Raw genomic sequence first — 23,702 nt, forward strand, 5'->3', positions numbered from 1 at the left:
GGGATGAGCACTGGGTGTTATGCTACATGCTGGCAAATTGAACTCCAATTTTTAAAAATATGCAAAGAAAGTTAAAAGAAAATTAATTAATTAATTAATTAATTAAAATATCTAAGCTTCTCTGGCCCCAAGAGGTGTTTTGTTGGTGATGCACTTAAAATCATAGAAAACTTCTGAGAATGCCAGTCGAGCAGGCCACCGTTTGCTCTCACGGCTCTTCGGATCTCTGTGCCGGTGCTGCGCCAGCACCCACCCACCAGAATTTAACAGAACTCCCCAAATCCCCGAGATGCGAGGAGTCCCTGACTCTGAACCGTGGCTTTCAATAATCTGTGGGCTTCTAGTAAGTGGTTTCAGGAGTCAGGTGTAGGTGGTCACCAATGATTAATGATCCTCCCCAGCTCCCCGCGCGGCCAGTGAGACTGGCCCCCTTCCCAGCCCTGTTCCCAGCTCCCCTCTCCCCCCACTGCAGCCCCGCTTCCCTGCAGCTTTGCCCACCTCACGGTTACTAGCAAGGACCCAGGAGTGGGGCCCGAGTCTGGAGTGTGTGCTGCTGCCTCCAGCAGGCAATCCCCACCCAAACGCCTGTGCTGGGCAGTGACACAGTGTTTCCGCTCACCTGAGCAGGTAAGAGGCTCGCCTCAGAAGAGCAAAAGGCTACAAAAGCGATTTTTCACAGGCGGATACGCAGAGGCACGGAAAACTCTAGGAGCTCCCCGCGGTGGGAGAAACACCGCTAGGACTGTATCAGCTATAAAAAGACAGCGAAGGCAGGAAAAGCCATGCGGGACACAGAGGACAAGAGAGGCGCTGACTCGGGGACACCTGCCTTTGCACTTTGCTGATTCGGGGACACCAGCCTTTGCACTTTGTTCATGAGAAATGTAATCAGAAAGGCGCTTTGCTCCGCCCGAATCTGTAAGGTGTTTCTCCCTCCCTCTACTGCCAACTCACCTCCCCTCGGAAAGAACAAGCCCAGCTGGAGCACGGGTGTCTTTGTCCCCTCCAGGCTCTGTTGTCCCTGCCCTGTGGGGGCATCCTCCTCATTTGATAAGTTAAAACAAAAAAAAAATATATTTATCCAACTTGAAGTTCAGCATCTGGATATGTATTTCCATAGATGTGTTCATATTTGAGTATACGTACTGACCATCACTGTGGGTGTGCAAGCTGAGGGTGTGGGACGGCGACTAAAACAGGACACTACGCGGACCTTAAAGAAAACCCGTTGTGACAGACGCAGCAATTCTCTATCTCAGGGGTCAGTACTGGAGATTGGATGAAGCAGATTTTACTTTATTAAAATGAGCAAGGGGGCAGCCCGGGGGGCTCAGCGGTTTAGCACCGCCTGCAGCCCAGGGTGTGACCCCGGGGTCCCAGGATGGAGCCTGCTTCTCCCTCTGCCCAGGTCTCTGCCTCTCTCTCTCTCTCAATGAATGAATACATAAAATCTTTAAAAAACAAACCAAAAAAAAAAAAATGAGCAAGGATCCTAATCCAGCAGAAAATGGGCATAAATTACCCACAGAAAATGTGCATAAGCTGAAGCACAATTCATAAGGGGTCTTCACTTCCAAGCTCAAACTGACTTCAGGTAACCCCAGAGAAAGAAGAGATGGGCGTCCCGCTCTCCCAGGCTGGCGTTCCGTGGTCAGCACTGAGGAAGGAAGATGTGGGGACACACCGGGGCTCACGGAGTGACTGGCCCTGCCGGCGAGATCCGATCCCAAGTCCCAAGTGCAGGTTAGCAACCGTCTCCTAAAGTCTGTCCCGTTTCTCTCCCTGCAGCTCGATCATTATCCTTCGGTGAGTTACCATCTGCCCAGTTCCTCGGACACACTCTTCAATTCTCCCAAGTCGCTCTTTCTAGGAAAAGTTATAGGTAAGAATTCCGAGCTTCGGGCCTAATCGTATGATGGTAAGAGCATGTTCGGTACAGGACTTCATGCGAGGTGACGTGAACTTGGATTTTTAAGTTACCAGGTGGACTTCTGCCGTGGGGCTCAGTCACCGGTATCCTGTGGGTACAAGAGAAGGTGGGTTGCTCTCCTCGGGGATGCAGAAGAGAACTGTCATCAGAGCATCTTTGGGGTAAACTGCTCAGGGGATAGGTTCTGAAGCCACTAGTTGGCCTTTGAAACGCTGTGATGGGTGGTTGTGGCTTCTGCACGAGTGAAGGTGCCGGGACCAGCATCCTCCGGGCCGTGATATAAACTAAGACAGAAGCAAAGCCAAGTGTCTGCCCCCCAGTTCTTTATGTAAAATCTGCTCGTTTGTTCATTAAGGCCCCCCACCTACCGACAGTATTTAACTTCGTCTACGCACGTCATCGTGGTTCTGTCTTGCTCTCACTCTGACAAAGCTGGCTGATATTATTTGCAAATTAGAAGGCCGACAAGAATTGGAAAATTGTGGCAGAAAGCCCACCCCCACCCCCCCCCACCCCCCGTGTGTGATTGTGAATCTGAGAGTCACTCTTGCCCTTTGCTTACTGTGGGTCAGCACTGTCGAGATTAAAATCCCCAGGTGACTGGTTACATCTTTTTAAGTGGTTAATGTAGAGCCAATGAAAGAACGGTGTTTTGGGTTTTTTGGCTTGTTTGTTTACTATGAGAATTTATATTGTGAGCCAAGGATGGAAACAGGAAGATGGTGGGTAGGTGCGGGCCAAGGAGGAGGTGAGTCTGGGTCCGGCAGGTAGTGGTGACCAAGATGTCGTTGATTGTAAAAAGCACTCGGGGCGGGGGGCAGATAATTAGGAGAATAGGAGACCTAACCTATAATAAAAATAACAATAATGTACGCTAATATAGAACTTACTGCAAGCCCAGCTCCGTCCTACCTTAGATACACGAGCTTATTAAATTAACCTTCATGGCAATTCTATGAGATCATCAAGATTAGGCAAGAGCGTACAAGACTAGCTCCATTTCACAGGTGAGGAAACTGAGGCACAGAGAGTAATTGGTGGAGCCAAAACGTGAACCCCAGCAGGCATCCCTTGGTCTGTGCTCCTGACTACGAGGCTGTCATCTCTGCCCTTCATTACCGAGAAGTGAAAATAGGCAGATGTTGGCGGCAGAGGTTGAGGGGTTGAGCAGTTGAAGGATACGTATTCCTGAACTCAGAACCAGAACACGCCAGGCAGCAGACAAGCAGAGCGACACATGAGGCCCCAGGGGGAAAAGGCCACAATGGGGCATCTGGGTGGCTCAGCAGTTGAGTGTCTGCCTTTGGCTCAGGTCGTGATCCCAGGATCCCGGGATCGAGTCCCGCATCGGGCTCCCTGCGTCTCCCTCTGCCTGTGTCTCTGCCTCTGTCTGTGTGTCTCTCGTGAATAAATAAGTAAAATCTTAAAAAAAAAAAAAAAAAAAAGGAAGGGAGGAAGGAAGGAAGGAAGGAAGGAAGGAAGGAAGGAAGGAAGGAAAGAAAGAAGGAAGGAAGGAAGGAAGGAAGGAAGGAAGGAAGGAAGGAAGGAAGGAAGGAAGGAAGAGAAAAGGCCACATCCTCAGGAAAAGACTAGAAGGGTGGCACCAGCTCAGTGGACAGGTGGCAAAGGAAGGAGGGTGGAAGCCCATGCCCACCCACTCTGCTTTAGGCATTGTGCTAATCATTTCCCACGTGAAACTGTGACAACTAAATGTCGCAACCATCCCATGAGGCAAGACCCATGACTATCATCCTCATCTTGCCGTTGAGGAAACAAGCCGGGAGAGCCGGTCCCCACAGTGACTTACCTGGTAGGGGTGAAGTGGGGTTCTGACAGCAGCTCTGCCTTGACAAGAGTGCACCACCTACACAGATCAAATGAACTTGCCCAGAAGGGGTGCAGCTGGAAGTCAAGGGACCCCGTTAATCAGCAGCGAGAAGAGCTTGGCATTCAGAAGGCATCCTACGTCCTGAGACATTGGTGAGCGCCCACGTCTCGCCACACGCACTCCTGCAACTCAGTCACGAATAATTGGAAATCCTAAGTGCTCCTTTCGGGGCCATAGCTGTCCCACCAGAACAGACTCTACACCGCGATAGCCTGATATTCTGGAAGACACGCTGCTACGGTATTCCTAGCGTCACGTGCACCGTGAACACACCCCAGCGGTGGGCTCGACTGCTCTACGAGAGTCACGGAGACACGTTTTGACAGAAATGCTGAGGGATTGCTAAGTGCCCTCCCTGTGACTAACAACGCTCTCTGGTTCCTCAGTATTTCGGGAATCGTGATTCAATTCACACCCGAGCAGAATTACAATATACAGAGTAGCATGGACCGTCGGGGCCATGAGCAAATACCGCCCTAGAGGCAGCGTCCTCTATAGCTAAGAATTTACCAGGCGAGAAATGAACTAGGGGTAGTGGAAGGGGAAGTGGCGGGGGCTGGGGGTGACTGGGTGATGGGCAATGAGGGGGCCACTTGGCGGGATGGGCTCTGAGTGTTATGCTATATGTTGGCAAATTGAACTCCAATAAAATTTTTTTTTAATTTAAAAAAAGACCGTGGGCGCCGTCTTCTCCGTGTGTCCTCACGCGGCAGAGGGAGAGGAAGCAAGCTCTCTCCTGTCTCTTCTTGCAAGGGCGAGAATGACCGGTGTCATTCATTCATGGGGGCTCCCCGCTCGCCACCCGGTCACCTTGCAAGGCCCCCACCTCCTAATGTCATCACATGGGGGGGGGTTTCAACATAGGATTTGAGGGGGACGCAGCAGCTGGGTTGATTTGAATCTTGGGCTTGCCTCTCATTAGCCTTGAACCTTGGGCACATTCCTTGAACCATCCCCCCACCCTCACCCCCCACGGCCTGGATTCCAGCAGGAGTTTTTTGTTGTTTTTTGGTTGTTTGGGGGGTTTTTTGTTGTTATTGTTGTTGTTGTTGTTGTTGTGTTTAACTCATCAATTAGCACCTGCCAGATCAGTGCCTAGCATATAGAAAGTCCTCAAAAAACATTTGTGGAGTCAATGAACTACTCATTTAGTATTAAGCTAATAACATCTGAGGAAGTACCCAGTACAATACCTAGTACATAAATAAAGAGAAAAAATGATCTTTTCTCGATGCTGGCGTTGTGCCAGTCATTATGACATGTGCTGGAAGCGGTCCTCCCTGCAGTCCACCCACGGCCGCCCCAGACCACTGTTACCCTCATTGTACAGAGGAGGAAGGGACCACGGTTTAGAAAGTCACATTATTTTCTTGAAGCAGGATTTCCCAGCAGCTGTACTCTTGCCATTTTTGGTCCAAGAATTCCTTGTTGCGCGACTGTCCCATCCATCGTGGGACATTTAGCAGCATCCCCAGCCTCTACCAGGTAGCAGCCCCCAACTGCGACAGCCACACCTGTCTCCAGACATTGCCAGAAGTCCCCGGGAGGGTAAAGTCCTCACCAGCTGAGAACCACTGGCTTCCAGTCCGCCAGCTGGTCTTTGGTAGAGCTGGGATTTGAACCGAGAGGTGTGTGACACCGAGAGCGACGCGTTGCTTCCTGAGAACACCTGCATCTTTCAGAATGATGAAGAGGCAGGGAGGGGAGCTGACACCCTGAAGATAAATTCCGTCAATACGATCAAAGGAATCACAGTGAGGACCTTGCGAACTGGTGGGCCCCTGGGGAGGCTAATCGTTGGCCACTTCCTAAAGCCAATATTCCTTAAATATTTGACCATTTAGTAGGGGCAGGATTGGTGAGAAGCAGTTTTGAAGTTTCCTTTTGAAAAAGACATATACTTCGGTGAGAAATTGCCAATATGCATTCACCAGCTACTTAAATAAATATCTGTAAAGACAGATTGAACTTCAAAGAGACACTTGGTGTACTCTAGTGAGGGCTGACACTCCATAGAGACCGACGCCCTCAAGTTGTTGCTTGGTTGGGTCAGCTGCTAATCAGAAACTGATCCCATAAAAGAAGGGAAAGGAGGTGGATCTAAATAAATAATAGGACTTCACATGGAGCTCTTTGATGAGCGATGCTTGAAAAGGGACATAGAAAGAGGATGAAAGAAAGATTACCTAACCAAGGACAGGTGTGAACTTCCCAAAGGGAATGGAAGAAACATAATGATTTAGAAATAAAAAAGGGAGCACTGTCAGCCAACATCAAAAGTTTAGAAGGGACGGCTGCATTTGAGTCCTTCTAGAAGGAAGTCAGAATCGCTAACAGCAAAGTTTCACAAAGTAGAAATTTCGTCACCCCTCATTATGTCCATTTTGTATCATTTACTAAGTGAGTGATGTCATGTATTTTACGTATCTGATTTTCAGCAACAGATTTAATAGTATCTCCAAAACCCTTTACATCAAGGGAGAGAGGGGTGCCTGGTGGCTCAGTCAGTTAAGCATCTGCCATCAGCTCAGGTCATGATCCCACGGTCCTGGGTTGGAGTCCCACATTGGGCTCCCTGCTTGGTGGGGAGCCTGCTTCTCCCTCTCCCTCTGCTGCTCCCCACCACCACCTGTGCTCTCTCTCCCTGGCTCTCTCTCTCTCTCAAGTAAATAAATAAAATCCATAAATAAATCAATCAACCAATCAATGGAGAGAAAGATAAGTAGAAGCCTGAAGCAGGATCTTCTGTTTATTAGTTTAACATTTCTATCAAGGCCTCAAGGCCTTGTATAAAGATACAAAGAGAATGTTTTTTGAGTTTGCAAATGGCACATGGCCAATAAGAGGATGACTTAACAAGCTGGGTAATACAAAAAACTTCAAAAGCATCTTTTTTTTTTTTTTTGCCTTAAAAGATCACTTTGTGTTTTTTTTTAATAAATTTATTTTTTATTGGTGTTCAATTTGCCAATATATAGAATAACCCCCAGTGCTCAAACCGTCAAGTGCCCCCCTCAGTGCCCGTCACCCAGTCACCCCCAACCCCAGCCCACCTCCCCTTCCACCACCCCCCCCCCAGTTCATTTCCCAGAGTTAGGAGTCTCTCATGTTCTGTCTCCCTTTCTGATATTTCCCACTCATTTTTTTCTCCTTTCCCCTTTATTCCATTTCACTATTTTTTATAGTCCCCAAATGAATGAGAACATACATTGTTTGTCCTTCTCCGACTGACTTATTTCACTCAGCATCATACCCTCCAGGTCCATCCACGTCGAAGCAAATGGTGGGTATTTGTCGTTTCTAATGGCTGAGGGATATCCACTTTATTTGTACAAACCAGGAGATCACGGGAAATCACTTCCCAAGCCTTGACGCCCCCTCCCCACCCCAACAACAAAAAGCAGGCTCCTTTTATTAGGGCCAGGGGTGAATATTCAGGAGGGGATTTTATCATTATAATGAGGCTGAGGCGTTTTTTTTTTTTTTTTTTCTGGCGCTTTCTGATTAATCTGAGAAGTCTTCCTCAAATGTTTCTTTTTCTGTTCCAGCAGTTGGTTAGTTTCTAAAAAGTAAGGTTGGCAGTTGAGCAGAAACCTTTAGGAGTTTCCTGAGTTCAGGGGGTCAGGGCCTGTGACAAGGGGCCTGACAACATCAGTTTTTTGCCAGAAAACCTCTTCAAAAGCATCTTGATGGCCTAGAAAGATAGGATAAAATAATGACATGAAATATAATAAACTTAACTTTTGCATTAGACAAAAGAAAAGAAAAGAAAGAAAAGAAAAGAAGAAAAGAAAGATATAAGTAGAAGATGGAAGACCCCCTGGTATCAAGAAAAAGACTCAGGCTGGTTTTCTGGGGAGTTTGGTGTAAGCCAGTATTATGTGGTGATTGATGTTTAAATAAATACTGTACTGTACTGAGCTACATTAATAAGAGAATCATGGGCAGAGCAAAGAGTACAGTCAGACCCCAGCGGATGTCATGGCCTACTCCTGGGCACATTTTAAGATAGATATTAATCTTCTGAGGAAAGGGCCAGATGAACAAAAGGGCCCCCCCCCAAAGGAAGAATCAGAAGGCCTGGGGATACTAAGACATGATTACAAGGACATGAGAGAACCCATTTCCAGCCTTTGACAGCTGCTACCCCAACAGGTGAGACTTGTAGAGGTCAACTCACCGGGACCAGAGAAGACTAGCAAGAGTAAGACTTCAGTCCCTGCAAGAACTTCCTAACAATTACCATTATTTAACAAATGAGCGGCCACCATTGGGAGGCAGTGGACTCTCCATCATTAAGAGTAGCCAACAAAGGCTCCCTGGAAATTCTTCTGTACTTTGAGTGTTGTGGACTGAGCGGGACCAGATTAGAGAAAGTCTAAAGACCCTTGAAACAGTAGGATTTATGATGGGAGTAATTTTCGTTTTTAAAAAAGAGGAGAAATGCAGTATGACAGTGGAGAAGTACCTCCTGTTCCATGTGAGAACCGAAAGGATAATTCGACGCGGGGCTCCTTGACATACACCATTCAGTGCTCTGGATGCAGTGTAGATGTGGATGAGAAGAACGTCGCTATGCGTTAGTGTAATAGGCGGCCTCTGTTTGCAGGATGGCATATTCATTTTAATTTTAATTTTAGAAAGCTATTTCTGAGCCCTCTCTTATTAATTTCTTCAAATTAACTCTTTGTGCCAGTCCTGTAAATCACAGTAATATAAACCATAATAAAATCTGTTTTATAATAATAAGGCAGCAGCTGTTCTGTGTAAATTTGAGAAGCTATGTCTGGAAAATGGATTCTGATGCAGGGCAACGATCGCGTTACTGACCATTGTTATTTGTCGGTGGTCGCAATGTTAGTGGTGACAAAATTAAAGGTGAACATCTATCCATTTGAATTCATTTTTTTTAAGATTTTATTTATTTATTCATGAGAGACAGAGAGAGAGAGGCAGAGACACAGGCAGAGGGAGAAGCAGGCTCCATGCAGGGACTGCTTGATTACTCCAGGGCCTCCGGGATCACGCCCTGGGCCGAAGGCAGGCGCTAACCTGCTGAGCCATCCAGGCATCCCTATCCATTTGAATTTAATATGGTTTGTAAGTCTTGCTGGTCACAGATTCTAATATTTTCCAAACTGCCATTATTTAAAGTATGATAGAAGATAGACCTATTGGTAGCCACTCTATGGTTTGCATTATATTCTAAAATGTGAATATTATGATCTTTTGAGAAAGCATCCTTATTCTAGGGCTTTCCAAAACTTTCTGGAACTTTGGCAAAGCCTTCACACACAGCAGGAAATGACATACCTCCATCTCCATTCGCTGATGAGGTGGTATACTGTGGCAGGCATTACACTGCTCACTGAATATTTCCAGCCAAAAAACTATGAGTAGAAAAGACATATGCAGTGTCTGGGCTATAACATGTAATTTCTGGTGCAACAGTCTCCAGAATCCTTCTATCCTTTTGTCATGAGGATTGGTAAACCTGAAGATCATGGTGGTTCCATCACCTGGATCTGTCTGTGACCACAGTGAACAGAGAACCCCATTAAATCATAACAAACCTATAGTACAAGAAAGAGGGAGGGAGGGAGGGAGGGAGGGAGGGAGGAAGGAAGGAAGGAAGGAAGGAAGGAAGGAAGGAAGGAAGGAAGGAAGGAAGGAAGGAAGGAAGGAAGGAAGGAAGGAAGGAAGGAAGGAAGGAAGGAAGGAAGGAAGGAAGGAAGGAAGGAAGGAAGGAAGGAAGGAAGGAAGGAAGGAAGGAAGGAAGGAAGGAAGGAAGGATGGACTCGTGGTTTTTTAAGCTACGATCATAGGGCTGTTTGTTAATGTGGCACAACCCAGCCTATCCTGATTGATACATAAGGGTTAGAGCTGAGATCAGACTTTGCTATCGTATCCTTGAGTTTGCATTTTTCCCTTATGACTTGCAAACTGTATGACTTTGCAACATTACTTGACATCTTGTGCAGTCTGTTTCCCTGTGTGCAAAATAGGAATAGCAACGGTCCATACTTCATACGATTCAGCAAAATAATACCTGTTTCAGAGATAGCACAGCTCTGCCACATAGTATGTGTTTAATAAATGTTAGTTATTTTTATTTGATCCCAATTAGTCAAGTATGTAGCGATCACTTGTCATATGCCAGGCCTTTATACACCATTGTTAGACCAGTGGTGTTCAAGACAGGCATGGTTGCTGCCTTTAGAGGGCTTGAGTTCTAACTGAAGGAGAGGAGAAGACAACAAAAGGAATTAGCAGTAGAAGGACCTGTGGCAGGGTAATTCGGAAGATGAAAGTATAGGATCCCTTGGGAACAAGTAGGAAGGGCACTTCACCAGCTCCAGGAGACGAGGAGAGGCATATCAGAGGAAGTGGCACAGAAGCTGAGACCCAAGTGAGAAGTTAGAATTGTCTGGGAAAAGGAGTAGGGTTGTGGAGAGGGCAGAAAGAAGAGGGATTTTCCAGTCCTCTCTGTTGCTTTACAACAGCCTACCCAAAATTTTGTGGTTTAGACAAAACTTGCACGCAGTAATTTTGTGGCCTGACTGGATGGCTCTTCTGCTTCATGTGGTGTCTGATGAGGTATTAATTTAATGTGACTTGGGATCCAGAGTGGCCTCACACACACAGCTGTCAAGGAGTCTTGGGACCTTCCTTCTCCCTCACTGGTGCCACGTCATGGTTGCACGAGTGTCCTCCCTGCATGATGGCTGGGCTCTGAGAAGGCATTCCAAAGAGTAAAGATGCAAGCTAGAGATCCCTAAGACCCCACCCCAGAAGTTACTTGCATGCCTTTTCCCTCAAGTTTTTGGCCAAAATCTGAGATCCAACCCATATTCCAGGAAAGGAGAAGCAGACTCTACTTCTTGATGGTTTAGTGATAAGGTCACACTGCAAAGGAGCATGTGGGATGGGAGGTATGGTTTCTTGGGGAACACAGCGTGCTATGAGGGAAGTTTGAGGGACCACAGCCAGTTCCATTCAGTGGTTGAAACCAGAGTACGACGAAGATAAAAATGCAACTGCAATGAGCAGGTGCAGACTAAGACAGGCTTTAGGAGTGTCCACGTGTCCTCATTTGCTGGGAACAGTCCCAGTTTCCTCCTGCCAAGACAGGAGTGAATTATCAGCAATGCCCAGGTTCACTCTAAAAATGTGACCCAGTGGAGATGATAAACTGGGTGATCACCTGTCTTGTTTTGAGTTCATCCAAGAGGAACGCTTGAGATCAGAGCCCCAGCCTGTGGTCCAGGAAAGGACAAGTGTCTTGGGAGAGTAGTGAGGAGAAGATGAGGAGATGAGGGTTTGAAAACAAATGTATTTGGGAGAAGACCCTGGGGCATATTAGTAGAGCAGTGGAGAAATGAAACAGGGAAAGAAATGAAGCTTTATCAAACTGCTCACCATTGTGGGCAGTGGGGGCTCAGAACCAGTGGGGAGCCCTGGGAGGCAGTACACAACCTGCCTCGCTATCTCACCTGATGTGGGAGGAAGCCAAGGCCCTGCTCCCCCTCCTCCCTGGCCAGCTTGGGCGAGGGCTGCTTCCAGGAGCATTAACTCCCCAGCAGCTCCTGCTACCCTGTGTTCCTGCCCCACGTGCTCTCCAGGCCAGAAGAAAGTGCAGAGTGTGGGGGATCACTAGCTTTGGTCTTTGGAGGCAGAGGTGAGCGTGGAGGCATAAGGCAGGACCCTGGCAGTGCCTGCATGTTGCAGGATTCATTTAAAGCCACGTTAAGGTTTCAGTGTTATCCTGGGAACAAAAAGGTGTCATGGAAGAATGTTTTTTTATCAGGAGGATAAGCTGACCAGATTGACACTTTAGAAAGATAGCATCACCTGCAGGGTGAAAGATGCCCCAAGGAATTGAGTAACAGGCTGCAGGAACACCAAACTGAAGAACTGCATGTTGTGATGCACTACAACTTGGAAATGCAGCCTCTTTGTCTATGAGGATCTGATATTCCTTCTGGAAAATAAGGATAAATAAACTAAAGCCCGGTCCAGCTTTCAGTTGGATCTGGCTTGATTATTTCAACAGTCCCTTCTGGCTGTGCTCTGTCCTTCTGGAATAAAAATGTTCAGTCTCTCCAGTGGCCTTCCCATCCCCTGCTTTCTTTCTACAAGACAGTGGCCAGGTATATAGGCTACAGACAGGGATGGGCAGCAGGGTGTGGCAGCTTAGGTGTGTGTTTTACGTCATCACAGAGAGGGCCTGGGGTCATCTTGTCCTTCCTTGGGTTTGCATGACCTGCCATCTGCTGGCCTCCAGCCCAGCATCCTGATGGTAAAACCTGTGGTCAGTGAACCTATAGTCTCCATCTGACTCATGCAGTGCTCCAGGGGACACCCACTGTTGCTCCTTTTGCTTCCCTCTGTCCCCTCAGCTCTCACTTGAGACAGACCCCTAGTCTCTGCACATCCCTCATCTTCCACATGGCAAGCCCCAGTGGCAAATCATTGGCTTTATCTCAGAGTCCACTCCTCACAAGACTCAGGGGCTATCTGCTCACTCTTCTTCCCTCTCTTAATGCCCCACACTGATGCAAGACCCCCTCCAGGGCAGTCTCCTCCCAGAGCCCCAAATTGGGAAGCAGGACACAAGCCCTCTCCCCTCAGTCCCATCTCTCACCTTTGATAAACATGCCTCATGCTCTCTGGGATAAAGCTTAGCTCCTCTGTCTCCTGCATTTTTCTTTCTCTCATAGTTCTTTCAGGCTTTAAAACAACAACAACATATGCCCTGCTTTTACTTCCTGTATCATGTAGCTGTTGAAAAAAAAGCTGCTATGTAACAAACAATTCCAAACTCAGTGGCTTAAAACAACAATCATTTTTTTCTCACTAATCTGTGGGTCAGCGAAGGGCTGAGTGTCTCTATCATACATCTGGCATCTTTCTCCTGGGATCATATAATTAACATGAGAATATTTAACTGCAACACCACAGCAGAGGGGCAAGAGCACAAGCCCACTCGTGCGAACACATTTCAAGCCTTTGGTCTTGCCACACCCACTAATATGCTATTGTCCAAAGGAAGTTATGTGGCCAAGCCAGAGTTGAGGAGAGAGGAAAGACTGTGCTTCTTCAGTAGAAGGAAAAGCAAGGTGACATGGCAGTGACAAAGGCCAGTGGGGAAAGAACTGGGGACATGAACACAATCTGATGTACTCCCTTTCAACAAATTCTCTATGGCTAAAAAGTAGCCTCCTGTCTTCCCTGTGTTGGCTAGACAGGTGGGTACTGTCTCTACCACAGGAAAACTCTGTGACTGGCTTTGTCCTTGATGGGTTAAAAGATATGAGTAAAGGAATTGAGAAAAATCCTTTATTCACCCAAAAGTATGTTGAGTGCTTATATATGCCAAGTGATAGAGATAGAACAATGAATGAAACAGAAAAGTCTTGCCTTTATGAAGCATATATTCTAATGGGCATGGACAATGAGAAGATAATTGTCTGATAAAATGTTAGCTAGTGATCAATGCTATCAAGAAGAATAAAGGGGGCTCAGGAGTAGAGAGTGTTAGGCTGGCTGGGAAGTCCTGTTATGGGAGACTGCATTTAAGCAGAGCTCTGGGGACGCCTGAGTGGCTCAGTGGTTGAGCGCCTGCCTTAAACTCAGGTCATGATCCCGGGTCCAGGGATCAAGTCCCACATCGGGCTCCTTGCAGGGAGCCCGTTTCTCCCTCTGCCTATGTCTCTGCCTCTCTCTCTGGTCTCTCATGAGTAAATAAATAAAATCTTAAAAAAAAAAAAAAAACAGAGCTCTGATGAAGTTAGGGAGGTTGATGTGCTGGCACCTGAAGGAAAAGCATCCCAGGAAGCATGCAGGGCAATGCAGAGACTGGGTGGCTAGATAGAGACATGCCAGACTCATTTAAGAAACAGCAAGAAAGATGCTGTGGCTGGATCACAGGAAGGATGGGACAGAGTAGTAGGGGATACCTGAAGTTAGAGAGCCAGCCTGCAGCCAGTTAGTACAGACTGTCAACCACTATGGAGAATATGCCTTTTATTCTAAGATGGGAAGCAGAAGACTTTGATATAATTTATGTATTAAAAGCAACCATATTAACTGCAGCCATTTGGGGGGGCAGGGAGAAAGGCAAGATGGATACAGGAGACCAGGCAAATTGCAATTTCAGAATCTAGGCGAGAAAGAGGGTGATCCCTGCACCAAATCCATGGTGGTGGTAGCAATGGAGAAGTATTTGGAATAAGAATATATTAAAGGTAGAGCCCACAGGATTTGGTGATGGATCAGATGTGACAGAAAGGAAGAGATGTCAGAGAAGATTTCTCATGTTTTTGGCCTGAAGAGACGGATCAATGGTGATGCCATTTACTAAAGGCAACACTGAGAGACAAGTAGTTTTGGGATTGGGAGACAAAATTAAGACTTCTGTGTTGAACACAGTCAAGACTATTCCTCTGAGGCATGGTCTTCTGCTGCAGAAACTGAGTACTTCCTGGAGCAAATCACAATCTCTCTCATCTCTGCCCCCCATTCCCTCTGCGGGCACATAAGTGTTGACTAGGTCCTGGCTCATCACTCAGAAAGGCCAAAGAGAAAAGAAGATAGCTCCACTGAAAAATAACACAAGTGTCATCTCCATACCACGGAAGGGACCAAACAATAAGTAATTAAAGCCAATCCCAGAAGCTTCAGACCTAGTGATTCCATTTACATGACATGTTGGAAATGATAAAATTTTAGAAATGAAGGAGAGACTACTGGCTGTTGGTGGTTGGTGACAGGAGCAGGAGGGAAGGACAAAGAGGATTAAAGAGGTATAAAAGTGCAACACGAGGAATTCTTAGGAATTGTTGGAATTATTGTCTTGATTGTAATGGTGAATACACAAACCTACACAGGCATAAAATTGTATAGGATTTTATAATTTGGGGGAGCCTGGATGGCTCAGCCAGTTAAGCATCTACTCTTGATTTTGGCTCAGGTCACAATCTCAGGTTCCTGAGATGGAACCTCATGTCCAGCTCCCTACTCAGCGGGGAGTCTGCTTGTTCCCTCTGCCCCTCCCTCTGCTCACACTCACTCTTCATCTCAATGAATAAACCTTTTTTAAAAAGAATTTTATAATTTCTGCACAAACATAAATGATATACCTACAATTAGTGAATTGTGTCACTCTCAATATCCTGACTGTGAAAATCTACTCTAGTTTTTCAGAGTGCTTCCTTGGGGAAAAACTGGGTAAGATATGCTAGGGAACTCTGTAGCATTTCTTACAGCACCATGTGACTTTACAACTATCTCGATACAAGTTTCTGTGTTTAAAAAGTAATAGGAGTAAAGCAAGATCCAGTCCAAACTATTCTCTGGACTCATTTATTTCCAGGGTGGTAGTTAGTTTGCCAGGGGCTAGTGCCCTAGACACTGCAGGGGGGGTAGCCCACAAACAAGGGGCCATGAGATGATGGCACCAGCATCTCTCTGCTCACTCTCGACTCTCCTGCCCTTGCCACTAGGGATTAGGAAATGTATAGGAATGAAATACTTATTTACAACTTGGAATTTTGTGGTTCTCCTAGAGTTGTTATTGAAGGGGATGATTAATATAATGCATTTCTAGAAATGGAGACAGAGGAAAATGTGGTAGATTGACCTCCCAGCCATTGCTTTCAGAGAGAGGCCCTGAAAGCAACATATCCCCCTGTGACTTATCTCCACATCCTGAGAGTGGACTGCGGCAGAATTGATAAATGAACAAATGGCAAATAGTTAATTGAAATTTCTGCTTAGTTGCCTTTGGCTTTTATTATAATGATTAAAGAAGAAGTAAAACACTGATGAGAGACCTTGTTTAAGTGATAGGTGAGAAGTAATATTAGAATTGAAGAAAAGCAATTATATCAATTTTTCACGTCCTAAAGAAAATTTAGCATAGTCTTAATGTCCAAGATTTCCTACAGGCTGAAGGAAATCTACGTGGAAGGAATCTGCCCAGTGACTTATACTTTCAGGCTAGCTTCTCATTCTTTTTTAATTGCCTTCAACTGTCATCCCTAGAAATGTATTGGGATTTTGTTCATTATTATTACTTTTGTGGAATCATAGAAGGCCCTAAGAAATCATTTATTTAAATTCTGTAATATCACAGCTGAGGAAAATGATGGCCACAAAGGTGAAGTGATTGGGCCAAGGTCATATAACAGGCTAACTCAGTACCCTTTCTAAAATAGTATACCATCAATATCCTAATTATCTTTGCTTGTCACCTAAATGTGTCTTAAACAAGTACAATTAACAATTACAATTAACAATTACATCATTAGGACCTGAAGACCCACTCTTTACATCAAGGTGAAATAGCTGCAAAAGCAAATCTTTTAATAAAGTACAGACTGGAGGGGCAGCCTGGGTGGTTCAGCAGCTTAGTGCCGCCTTTGGCCCAGGGTATGATCCTAGAGACCCGGGATCGTGTCCCATATCAGGCTCCCTGCATGGAGCCTGCTTCTCCCTCTGCCTGTGTCTCTCCCTCTCTCTTTCTCTCTGTGTCCTTATGAATAAATAAATAAAATCTTTAAAAAAAAGTATAGACTGGTGGAGGAGATTACACAGAGGGAAGGTTAGGAGCACAGGCTCTGGTATCAGACACCTGGGCTTCCAGCTGTCCCACCTACTAAAGGAGCCTCAGCAGGTTTTCTGCACATCTGAGCTTCAATTTCCTGATCATGGCATTCCCCACAGCATACGCTTTGTTGTCAAGACTAGAAACGGTGTCATGAGTGTGAAATGCCTATCACAGAGCCTGGCACGTAATAAGTATTCAGTACATCTCAGAAGTATTATTACATCTTATCTTTGATTTTCAATTTATAAAAATAAGGGAAGGCTTGACCTCAATACCAAGTTCTAAAGAATAAAATAAGCAGCGAAATCTTTGAGAAATTTCAATAGAAAACACTCTGGTACCGTCATCTTTCCATCTTGTTTTCCAAAATTAGATTATTTTTAATTAACAAAAAAGGCGTTTATCATTAAAATGCAGTGAGAGAACAGAAATTCATGGCATTTTTCGTATTTGCTCAAGCTGCACTATCAAAAACAAGGGACCTATTTCTGTCTCAAATCTTCAGATCCCCTGCCTTTGACACACAGCTTACATTTGTATAGCCAATTATTTCTTAAATAAACATTGTGAAAGCCAAAACTCCTCTCATTATAATATATCCAGAAATTTTCTGGAAGACAGAGAAAATTCAATTTCTTGTGTACATACAATCGATCCTCAGTATTCATAGATTTCATATTTGCAAGTTCACCTACTTGTTAAGATTTATCTATAACCCAAAAGGAGTGCTAGTGGCACATTTGCGGTCATTTGCAAACATGAGCAGGAGAGCGTATACATTCCCAGCTGAGGTGGTTGCAATAAAGCAACACTGCCTTTTAATTTCAGCTCTCTTGGTATAAACAACTGTATTTTTCTGGTCTATTTAGTGCCTTGCGGGGTTTTTGTTTTTGTTTTTGTTTTGCATTTTTGTGAGTTTTTTAAGTGGGTGATTTCACTATTTAAGATATCATCTAACTGTAGTACTAAAATGCAATTGTTCCTAAGCAAGAAGGCCGTGATGTGCTTTCCAGACAAAATATGTGTGTTAAATGGGCTTAATTCATGCATTAAGTTTTAGCACTGTTGGCTATGAATTCAACGTTAGCAGATCAACAATATACATTAAACAAGGCGTCTTTAACAAAAACACATATAGAATAAGGTCATGTATTGATTGGGTGACGAAATGTGACCCAAAGCTCATAGGAACCTAACTGCGTATTTCCCCTAGGAGCAACAGTTCAATACTCACGAGTCTGGTGTTCACAGTGATTCTATGGAACATAAAGGCTGTGACTAATGAGAATCTATTGTGTGATTTTTAATGCTCTATCTTGTAAATATGATGACACATTGTGTTTGTGTAGCACTTTGCAATTTTAAAGGCCAGTGCATAACAGTTATCATATATGGTACCCATGCGGGTTAAGATAAGAAATAGAGCAACAAGTCCAACTAGCAGTACCCAGGTGGACTTTGACCTTACCCTCCCAGTCTGTGACATCTCCCGGTGCCTCCTGCACAAAGATTAGCTGCCACTCAGCATAGCCACCTCTTAGGACCCAGGGAAGGAGATTATAGCATCTTTTGGGGAAAGGAGCCCGGACTACGAAGATCCTTTGCATAATCTTACTGGGGACCTACAATGTAAACCTTGGAGACCTTGAAGGCAAACACAATGAGATGAAATCAGGTCACACTTTATTTGAATATCATGAAAGACAAAATAGGAAAACACCATGAAGAGTGGAGCTACCCAATAAGTCAGCACTTTGGAGATTCCTCCCCCGCAGCTTTCTAATCACACTGGAGAAGGCTGGCCTCCTTGCAGACTTTTCTATAACAGCTGACGGAGAAACAGAGAAACCATAGAAAAATGTTTCCTTGGTTTTCTGTTTCAAACGTTCAAATGTTTGCTTTGGCTACGCCCCCCCAAAAAAAGCATTAAATGCTTACAACAGATATTTCATATGACTGCTAACGTTCTTCTGGGAGCAAGCATGGCTAGATTTTGGATGTGTCACCTCCATGCTCTGGACGTAAATAGATGGACTCTGTGGCCTAATCTAATGAGACTTTTTTTCCTTTGCTTTTAAATAGAGCGGTTAAAAACAATGAAGTGTGCTTATTTATCTAAGTGAGCTCATCTTCTTAAAGAAATGTTCGATAATTTTTCATTCATAATTCACACCTCTCCTCCCAGGTAAGTTCATTCTCAAACTCTTGTCCCATCTCTATTGTCCGTGAGGAATTAGCATTTGAAGTATGAACTCAAGAGGGGGGGGAGCAAAGTCATAAATCAGAAATGAACCACTATTTCATTTTTCTTCATCACTAGAATCAGCTTTAGCTCACAGCCTGCTTCCAGTCTCATCTACAGTAACTAGACAGATAAAACAGGGAGCAGCAAAAAAATAAAAAATAAAAAAAATAAAAAAAATAAAAATAAATAAAAAAAAAAAAACAGGGAGCAGCGTCTGCTTGAGAGCTTAGTAAGTCCACCTTGCGGGGAAGTACCTACTTAAGTCTCCACTTGATACATGAGGGAAGAGTCTCGAAGAATTTAAAGTGACAAGTGCCGATCCTATAGCTCTCAGCGGTGAGCCAGGACTTCAGAGCATGTCTTTCTGTGCTGCTTTGTCTGTTTACTGTCTGTGTTTGTTTTATGAAAGAGAAAAGGCCCAGGGAGGGAGACATAGTATTTTTATTTGACATTTCAAAATGAGGATCATATAGGTTGCTAATAACCCGTGCTTTCCTCCTTCCTTCCCTTCCACAGAAAGATTTAGATTCAAAATCCTTGTTCACGTGGGAAGTGCAGTAGGAGGGGGGGAGGAAAGATAATTCATTCAAATAAGCACAGTTTCAGGCACCTGAGTGGCTCAGTCAGTTGCCCATCAGCCTTCAGCTCAGCTCATGATCCCAGGGCCATGGGTTCAAGTCCTTCATGGGACTCCCTGCTCGGTTGGGGCTCTGCTTCTCTCTCTGTGCACCCTGCCATGCTGTCCCCCACATGTTCGTCGCCCCCCTCCCTTCAGCCTCCCCGCTATGATCATATGCTCTCTCTCTCCCTCAAATAATTTTCTTTTTTTTTAAAAGCACTGCTTCAACACAAATCAATGCATGAATTAACTTCTGTGGGCCTATTATCTTTTAAAACACTAAGTTTTTAGAGATTCTTTTTCCTGTCATTAGTCATGGGAATCAAACCCTAAACCATGTAAAGTCTTCATTTTAATACGAAAGTTATTTAAGTAAAATGTATTCATATCAAATTAATGCCGACATAAGATATATGTGGGGTCATAGAATTAATCTAAAACACAGTGACCTAGCCTTGCAAGTGACTTATTATCATGTAGCTTAATAGCTTAAGGTTTGATTTTATAGGCTTTTAGGTTGGTTTTATTTTTTAGAGCAGTGTTAGGCTTGCAGAAAAACCAAGGGCAAGTCTAGAGAGTTCTATATACATCCCCACCTGTGTACGTAGTCTCCTTTATTATTCTACATCTTGCCACATCATACTTACTTTGGGTGCTATATACTTGCTAACAACATAGTACACTTGGAAATGAGCAACAAATGTAGGGCAATATTATTACCTAAAGCCTCTGGTTGATATTCGGGTTCCTTCTTGGCGTTGCACAATCTGTAGAGTTTGGCACATGTGTCTACCATTACAGTGTCGTTTAGGATGCTTTACTCTAAAATCCCTCGTGTTCCAATGATCCTTTCCTCCCCACCCTCAGCCCCTGGCAGCCACTGATTCTTTTACTATCCCCATAGTTTTGCCTTTTCCAGAATGTCATTCAGTATATAGCCTTTTCAGACTGGCTTCTTTTACTTAGCAATATGCATTTAAATAGTCTTTTCATGGCTTGATAGAGTCTTCCTTTTTTTTTTTTTTTTTTTTAACCTGGATGATATTGCTGCCTTATTTTGCTGGGGGCCAGGGGGTGGAATGGGAGGAGGCAAAATCAAGAAGCTAAATGTGAACAGCTATTACTGGAAAGAGGTGGAAGTCAATAAAGAAGAACAGTTGTTCAGCTTTTGCCATAATTGTATGAACCTCACAGCTCTTTGACTAGTTGACATCAATGGCAAGCTTGATGCCACCAACTAAGTGTTTTCATTTCACGCTGTGTTCTGTGTTGGCCCTCCTTTTCCTGACTCATGTTTATAATCATCTTAATCCCAAAGCAATTTGTTTTGTTACTTTTTTAATTGGAGTGTAATTGGCCTACAATATTATATTAGTTTCAGGTGTGCAGCGTAGTGATCCAACATTTATATACATTACAGAATGATGACCACAATAAATCTAGCGGCCATCTGTCACCATACCACCGTATTACGTATTAACTATATTCCCTACATGGTTCATTGTATTCCTGTGCCTTATGTATTTCATAACTGGAAGTTTTTGCCTTTTCAACCCCTTCCCCTATTTTGCCCATCCCCCACACACCCCTATGACAACCACTAGTTGTTCTCCGTATCTATGAGTCTGTTTCTTTTTTATATATATTTGTTTTTATTTAAGTTCAGTTTGCCAACATACAGTATAGCACCCAGTGCTCATCCCATCAGGTGCCCTCCTCAGTGCCTGTCACCCAGTTACCCCATCTTCCCACCCTCCTTCCCCTTCTGCAACCCTGTGTTTGTTTCCCAGAGTAAGGAGTCTCTCATGGTTGGTCTTCCTCTAATTTTTTCCCACTCAGTTTCCCTCCTTCCCTTATGGTCCCTTTCACTATTTCTTATATTCCACATATGGGTGAAACCATACGATGATTGTCCTTCTCCAATTGACTTACTCCACTCAGCATAATCCCCTCCAGCTCCATCCCCGTTGAAGCAAATGGTGGGTATTCATCCTCTCTGACGGCTGACTAATATTCCATTGTATACATAGACCACATCTTCTTTATCCATTCATCTGTGAAGGACACCGAGGCTCCTTCCACAGTGTGGCTATCGTGGACATTGCTGCTAGAAACATCGGGGTGCAGGTGTCCTGGCGTTTCCCTGCATCTCTATCTTTCCATATGAGTCTGTTTCTGTTTTATTTATTCATTTGTTTCTTAGACTCTACATGTAAGTGAAATCATAGGGTGTTTGTCTTTCTCTGTCTGTCTTATTTCACTTAGCATAACGCTGTCTAGGTCCATCTGTGTTGTCACAAATGGCAAGATTTTATCCCTTTTTATGACTAAGCAATATTCCATCATATAGAATCTGTATGTCTGTATATAATCTATATGTACATATAGATTATCTTCCTTATCCATTGACTAATGGATACTTAGGTGGTCAGAGGAGCTTATTTTTAACAAGTATGCATATAATCTCTTTAAGATACTACAAAATTATTAAATTAGGGAGGAGAAGTGACACTAATAATTAATTTGGCTTTGCATATCCTGTGGGTCTCTTCAGATTACATATTATTTAATAGTCCTTATCTATTTTTGAAAATTTTTGTATTCATTTATCCTACTTCCTTTCCAAAAGAGTCAAGCAGAGCCTTTTCATTTGAGGTATCTGCAAAACCTTTCCACAGAGACTGAACACTTTTAAGGTTTTTTTGTTGTTGTTGTTTTTTGGGGTTTTTTTGGTTTTACTTTTAAGGTATAGAGAAATGACTCTTAAGCCACAACTCATAAGCAATGAGCAGATATTTCTTGTACGGCCATGATATGTTTGAAGTTAGCATAAGGAACTCTTCTTAAACTTCCTGTTCATTTCATTTTGACTTTTTAATAAGAACATGAGAATAGAGGGATCCCTGGTGGCTCAGCGGTTTAGCACCACCTTCGGCTCAGGGCATAATCCTGGAGTCCCAGGATTGAGTCCTGCATCAGGCTCCCTGCATGGAGCCTGCTTCTCCCTCTGCCTGTGTCTCTGCCTCTCTCTCTGTCTCGTGAATAAATAAAATCTTAAAAAAAAAAAAAAAAAAGAACATGAGAATAGCTTCTTCCACAACAAAAGAAGAAAACCCCCACTTGATTGTATATTGAATTTTGAAGACATAAGAGACTTGAACAGAGAGTGAAGGATCTGTTTCCTGTGATTGCCCCGATCTCCCAAAGGTGCCCCATTTTCCACACCAGGTGCCCCCTATCCACTTAGCTGTCCCCAGGTGATGCAGGGGACCTTTGCCACTCATGCTATACTGAAGGGGCCATCGTGGGAGCATTTGGGGGAGAGACAATGATCCTTTCCTGGGAGAAGGTTGAGGGAACTAAAGTAGGAAGAAGGAGTGGATGCTGACCCAGGCTTGTGCTCCAGGAGCGGAACCAATCAGCTCCCTACAGGAGAGGTGACCTCAATAACAAGACCTCGTGTCACTCTTGACATGTAATGGGCACAGTGCTCATGAGAGGTTTTTAAACATCCCTACCCCCAGGGTGAAATAACAAAGAGATCTGAAATGGTCCTCCAGGGATCCCTGGGTGGCGCAGCGGTTTGGCGCCTGCCTTTGGCCCAGGGCGCGATCCTGGAGACCCGGGATCGAGTCCCACGTCGGGCTCCCGGTGCATGGAGCCTGCTTCTCCCTCTGCCTGTGTCTCTGCCTCTCTCTCTCTCTCTCTGTGTGTGACTATCATAAATAAATTTTAAAAAATTAAAAAAAAAAAAAAGAAAGAAATGGTCCTCCACCGGGGTCCAGCCAGTGGAAACCCATCCAAGTTCTTACACTCTCACTTACTCTCACTCAGAAAACTGATGCGTGTTACAGTCCCCTCGCTTCCATTCATTCTTGGAAGCAAAATGATGAATTACACACATGCACGTGCACAGACCAAGGGTTGGTCAAGAGAACAGCCTTGCTCTCAGCAAACACAGTTGGCACCCAAATGGCCAGTCAGTCATTCTGCCGTCATCTGCCACATGTTACCTCCCCAGGCCAGGTTCCCTTGATGTCAGCTGGATGCACTACCTCATTTGCTTGCGAGGCACACCTGCTGGTGGACCCGCTCCCACGTCAACATTTCAAAGCCTACATTATTTTTGTCGAAGGCATGTCTTCCTTTGATGACAAGCCACCTTGTTTTTTTAAGACAAACTTCTAGAAGAATGATGAAAATTCGTCTGGCACTTGTGAAAAATTTGTAGTGTATGTTATAATCAGAATCTGTTTCCAGTGTTATGTGCAGAACATAAATGAATCTTTTCTCACTTAATTAAAAAAAAAAAAAACCTGTGTAAGCATTTACAGCATCCTAGGTTTCTTTTAACTAGTGATATAATTGAATAATATCATGTTGTTTCTGTATCTAGGCTTAGTATTCCAG

General features: G+C 44.4%; 1 protein-coding gene across 1 annotated transcript in view; it reads left to right on the plus strand.

Annotated features, from left to right (window-relative positions):
• Window positions 1–23,702, plus strand: part of CNTNAP2 (contactin associated protein 2) — a 1,951,553-nt gene that overhangs the window by 1,826,557 nt on the left and 101,294 nt on the right. The window contains exon 21 of the mRNA XM_041753355.1: window positions 1,789–1,882. Coding sequence (XP_041609289.1) covers window positions 1,789–1,882 — 94 coding nt within the window. The remainder of the gene's footprint in view (window positions 1–1,788; window positions 1,883–23,702) is intronic.

This window comes from Vulpes lagopus, chromosome 4 (assembly GCF_018345385.1).
Source record: "Vulpes lagopus strain Blue_001 chromosome 4, ASM1834538v1, whole genome shotgun sequence".
In the NCBI taxonomy this organism is placed as follows: domain Eukaryota; kingdom Metazoa; phylum Chordata; class Mammalia; order Carnivora; family Canidae; genus Vulpes; species Vulpes lagopus.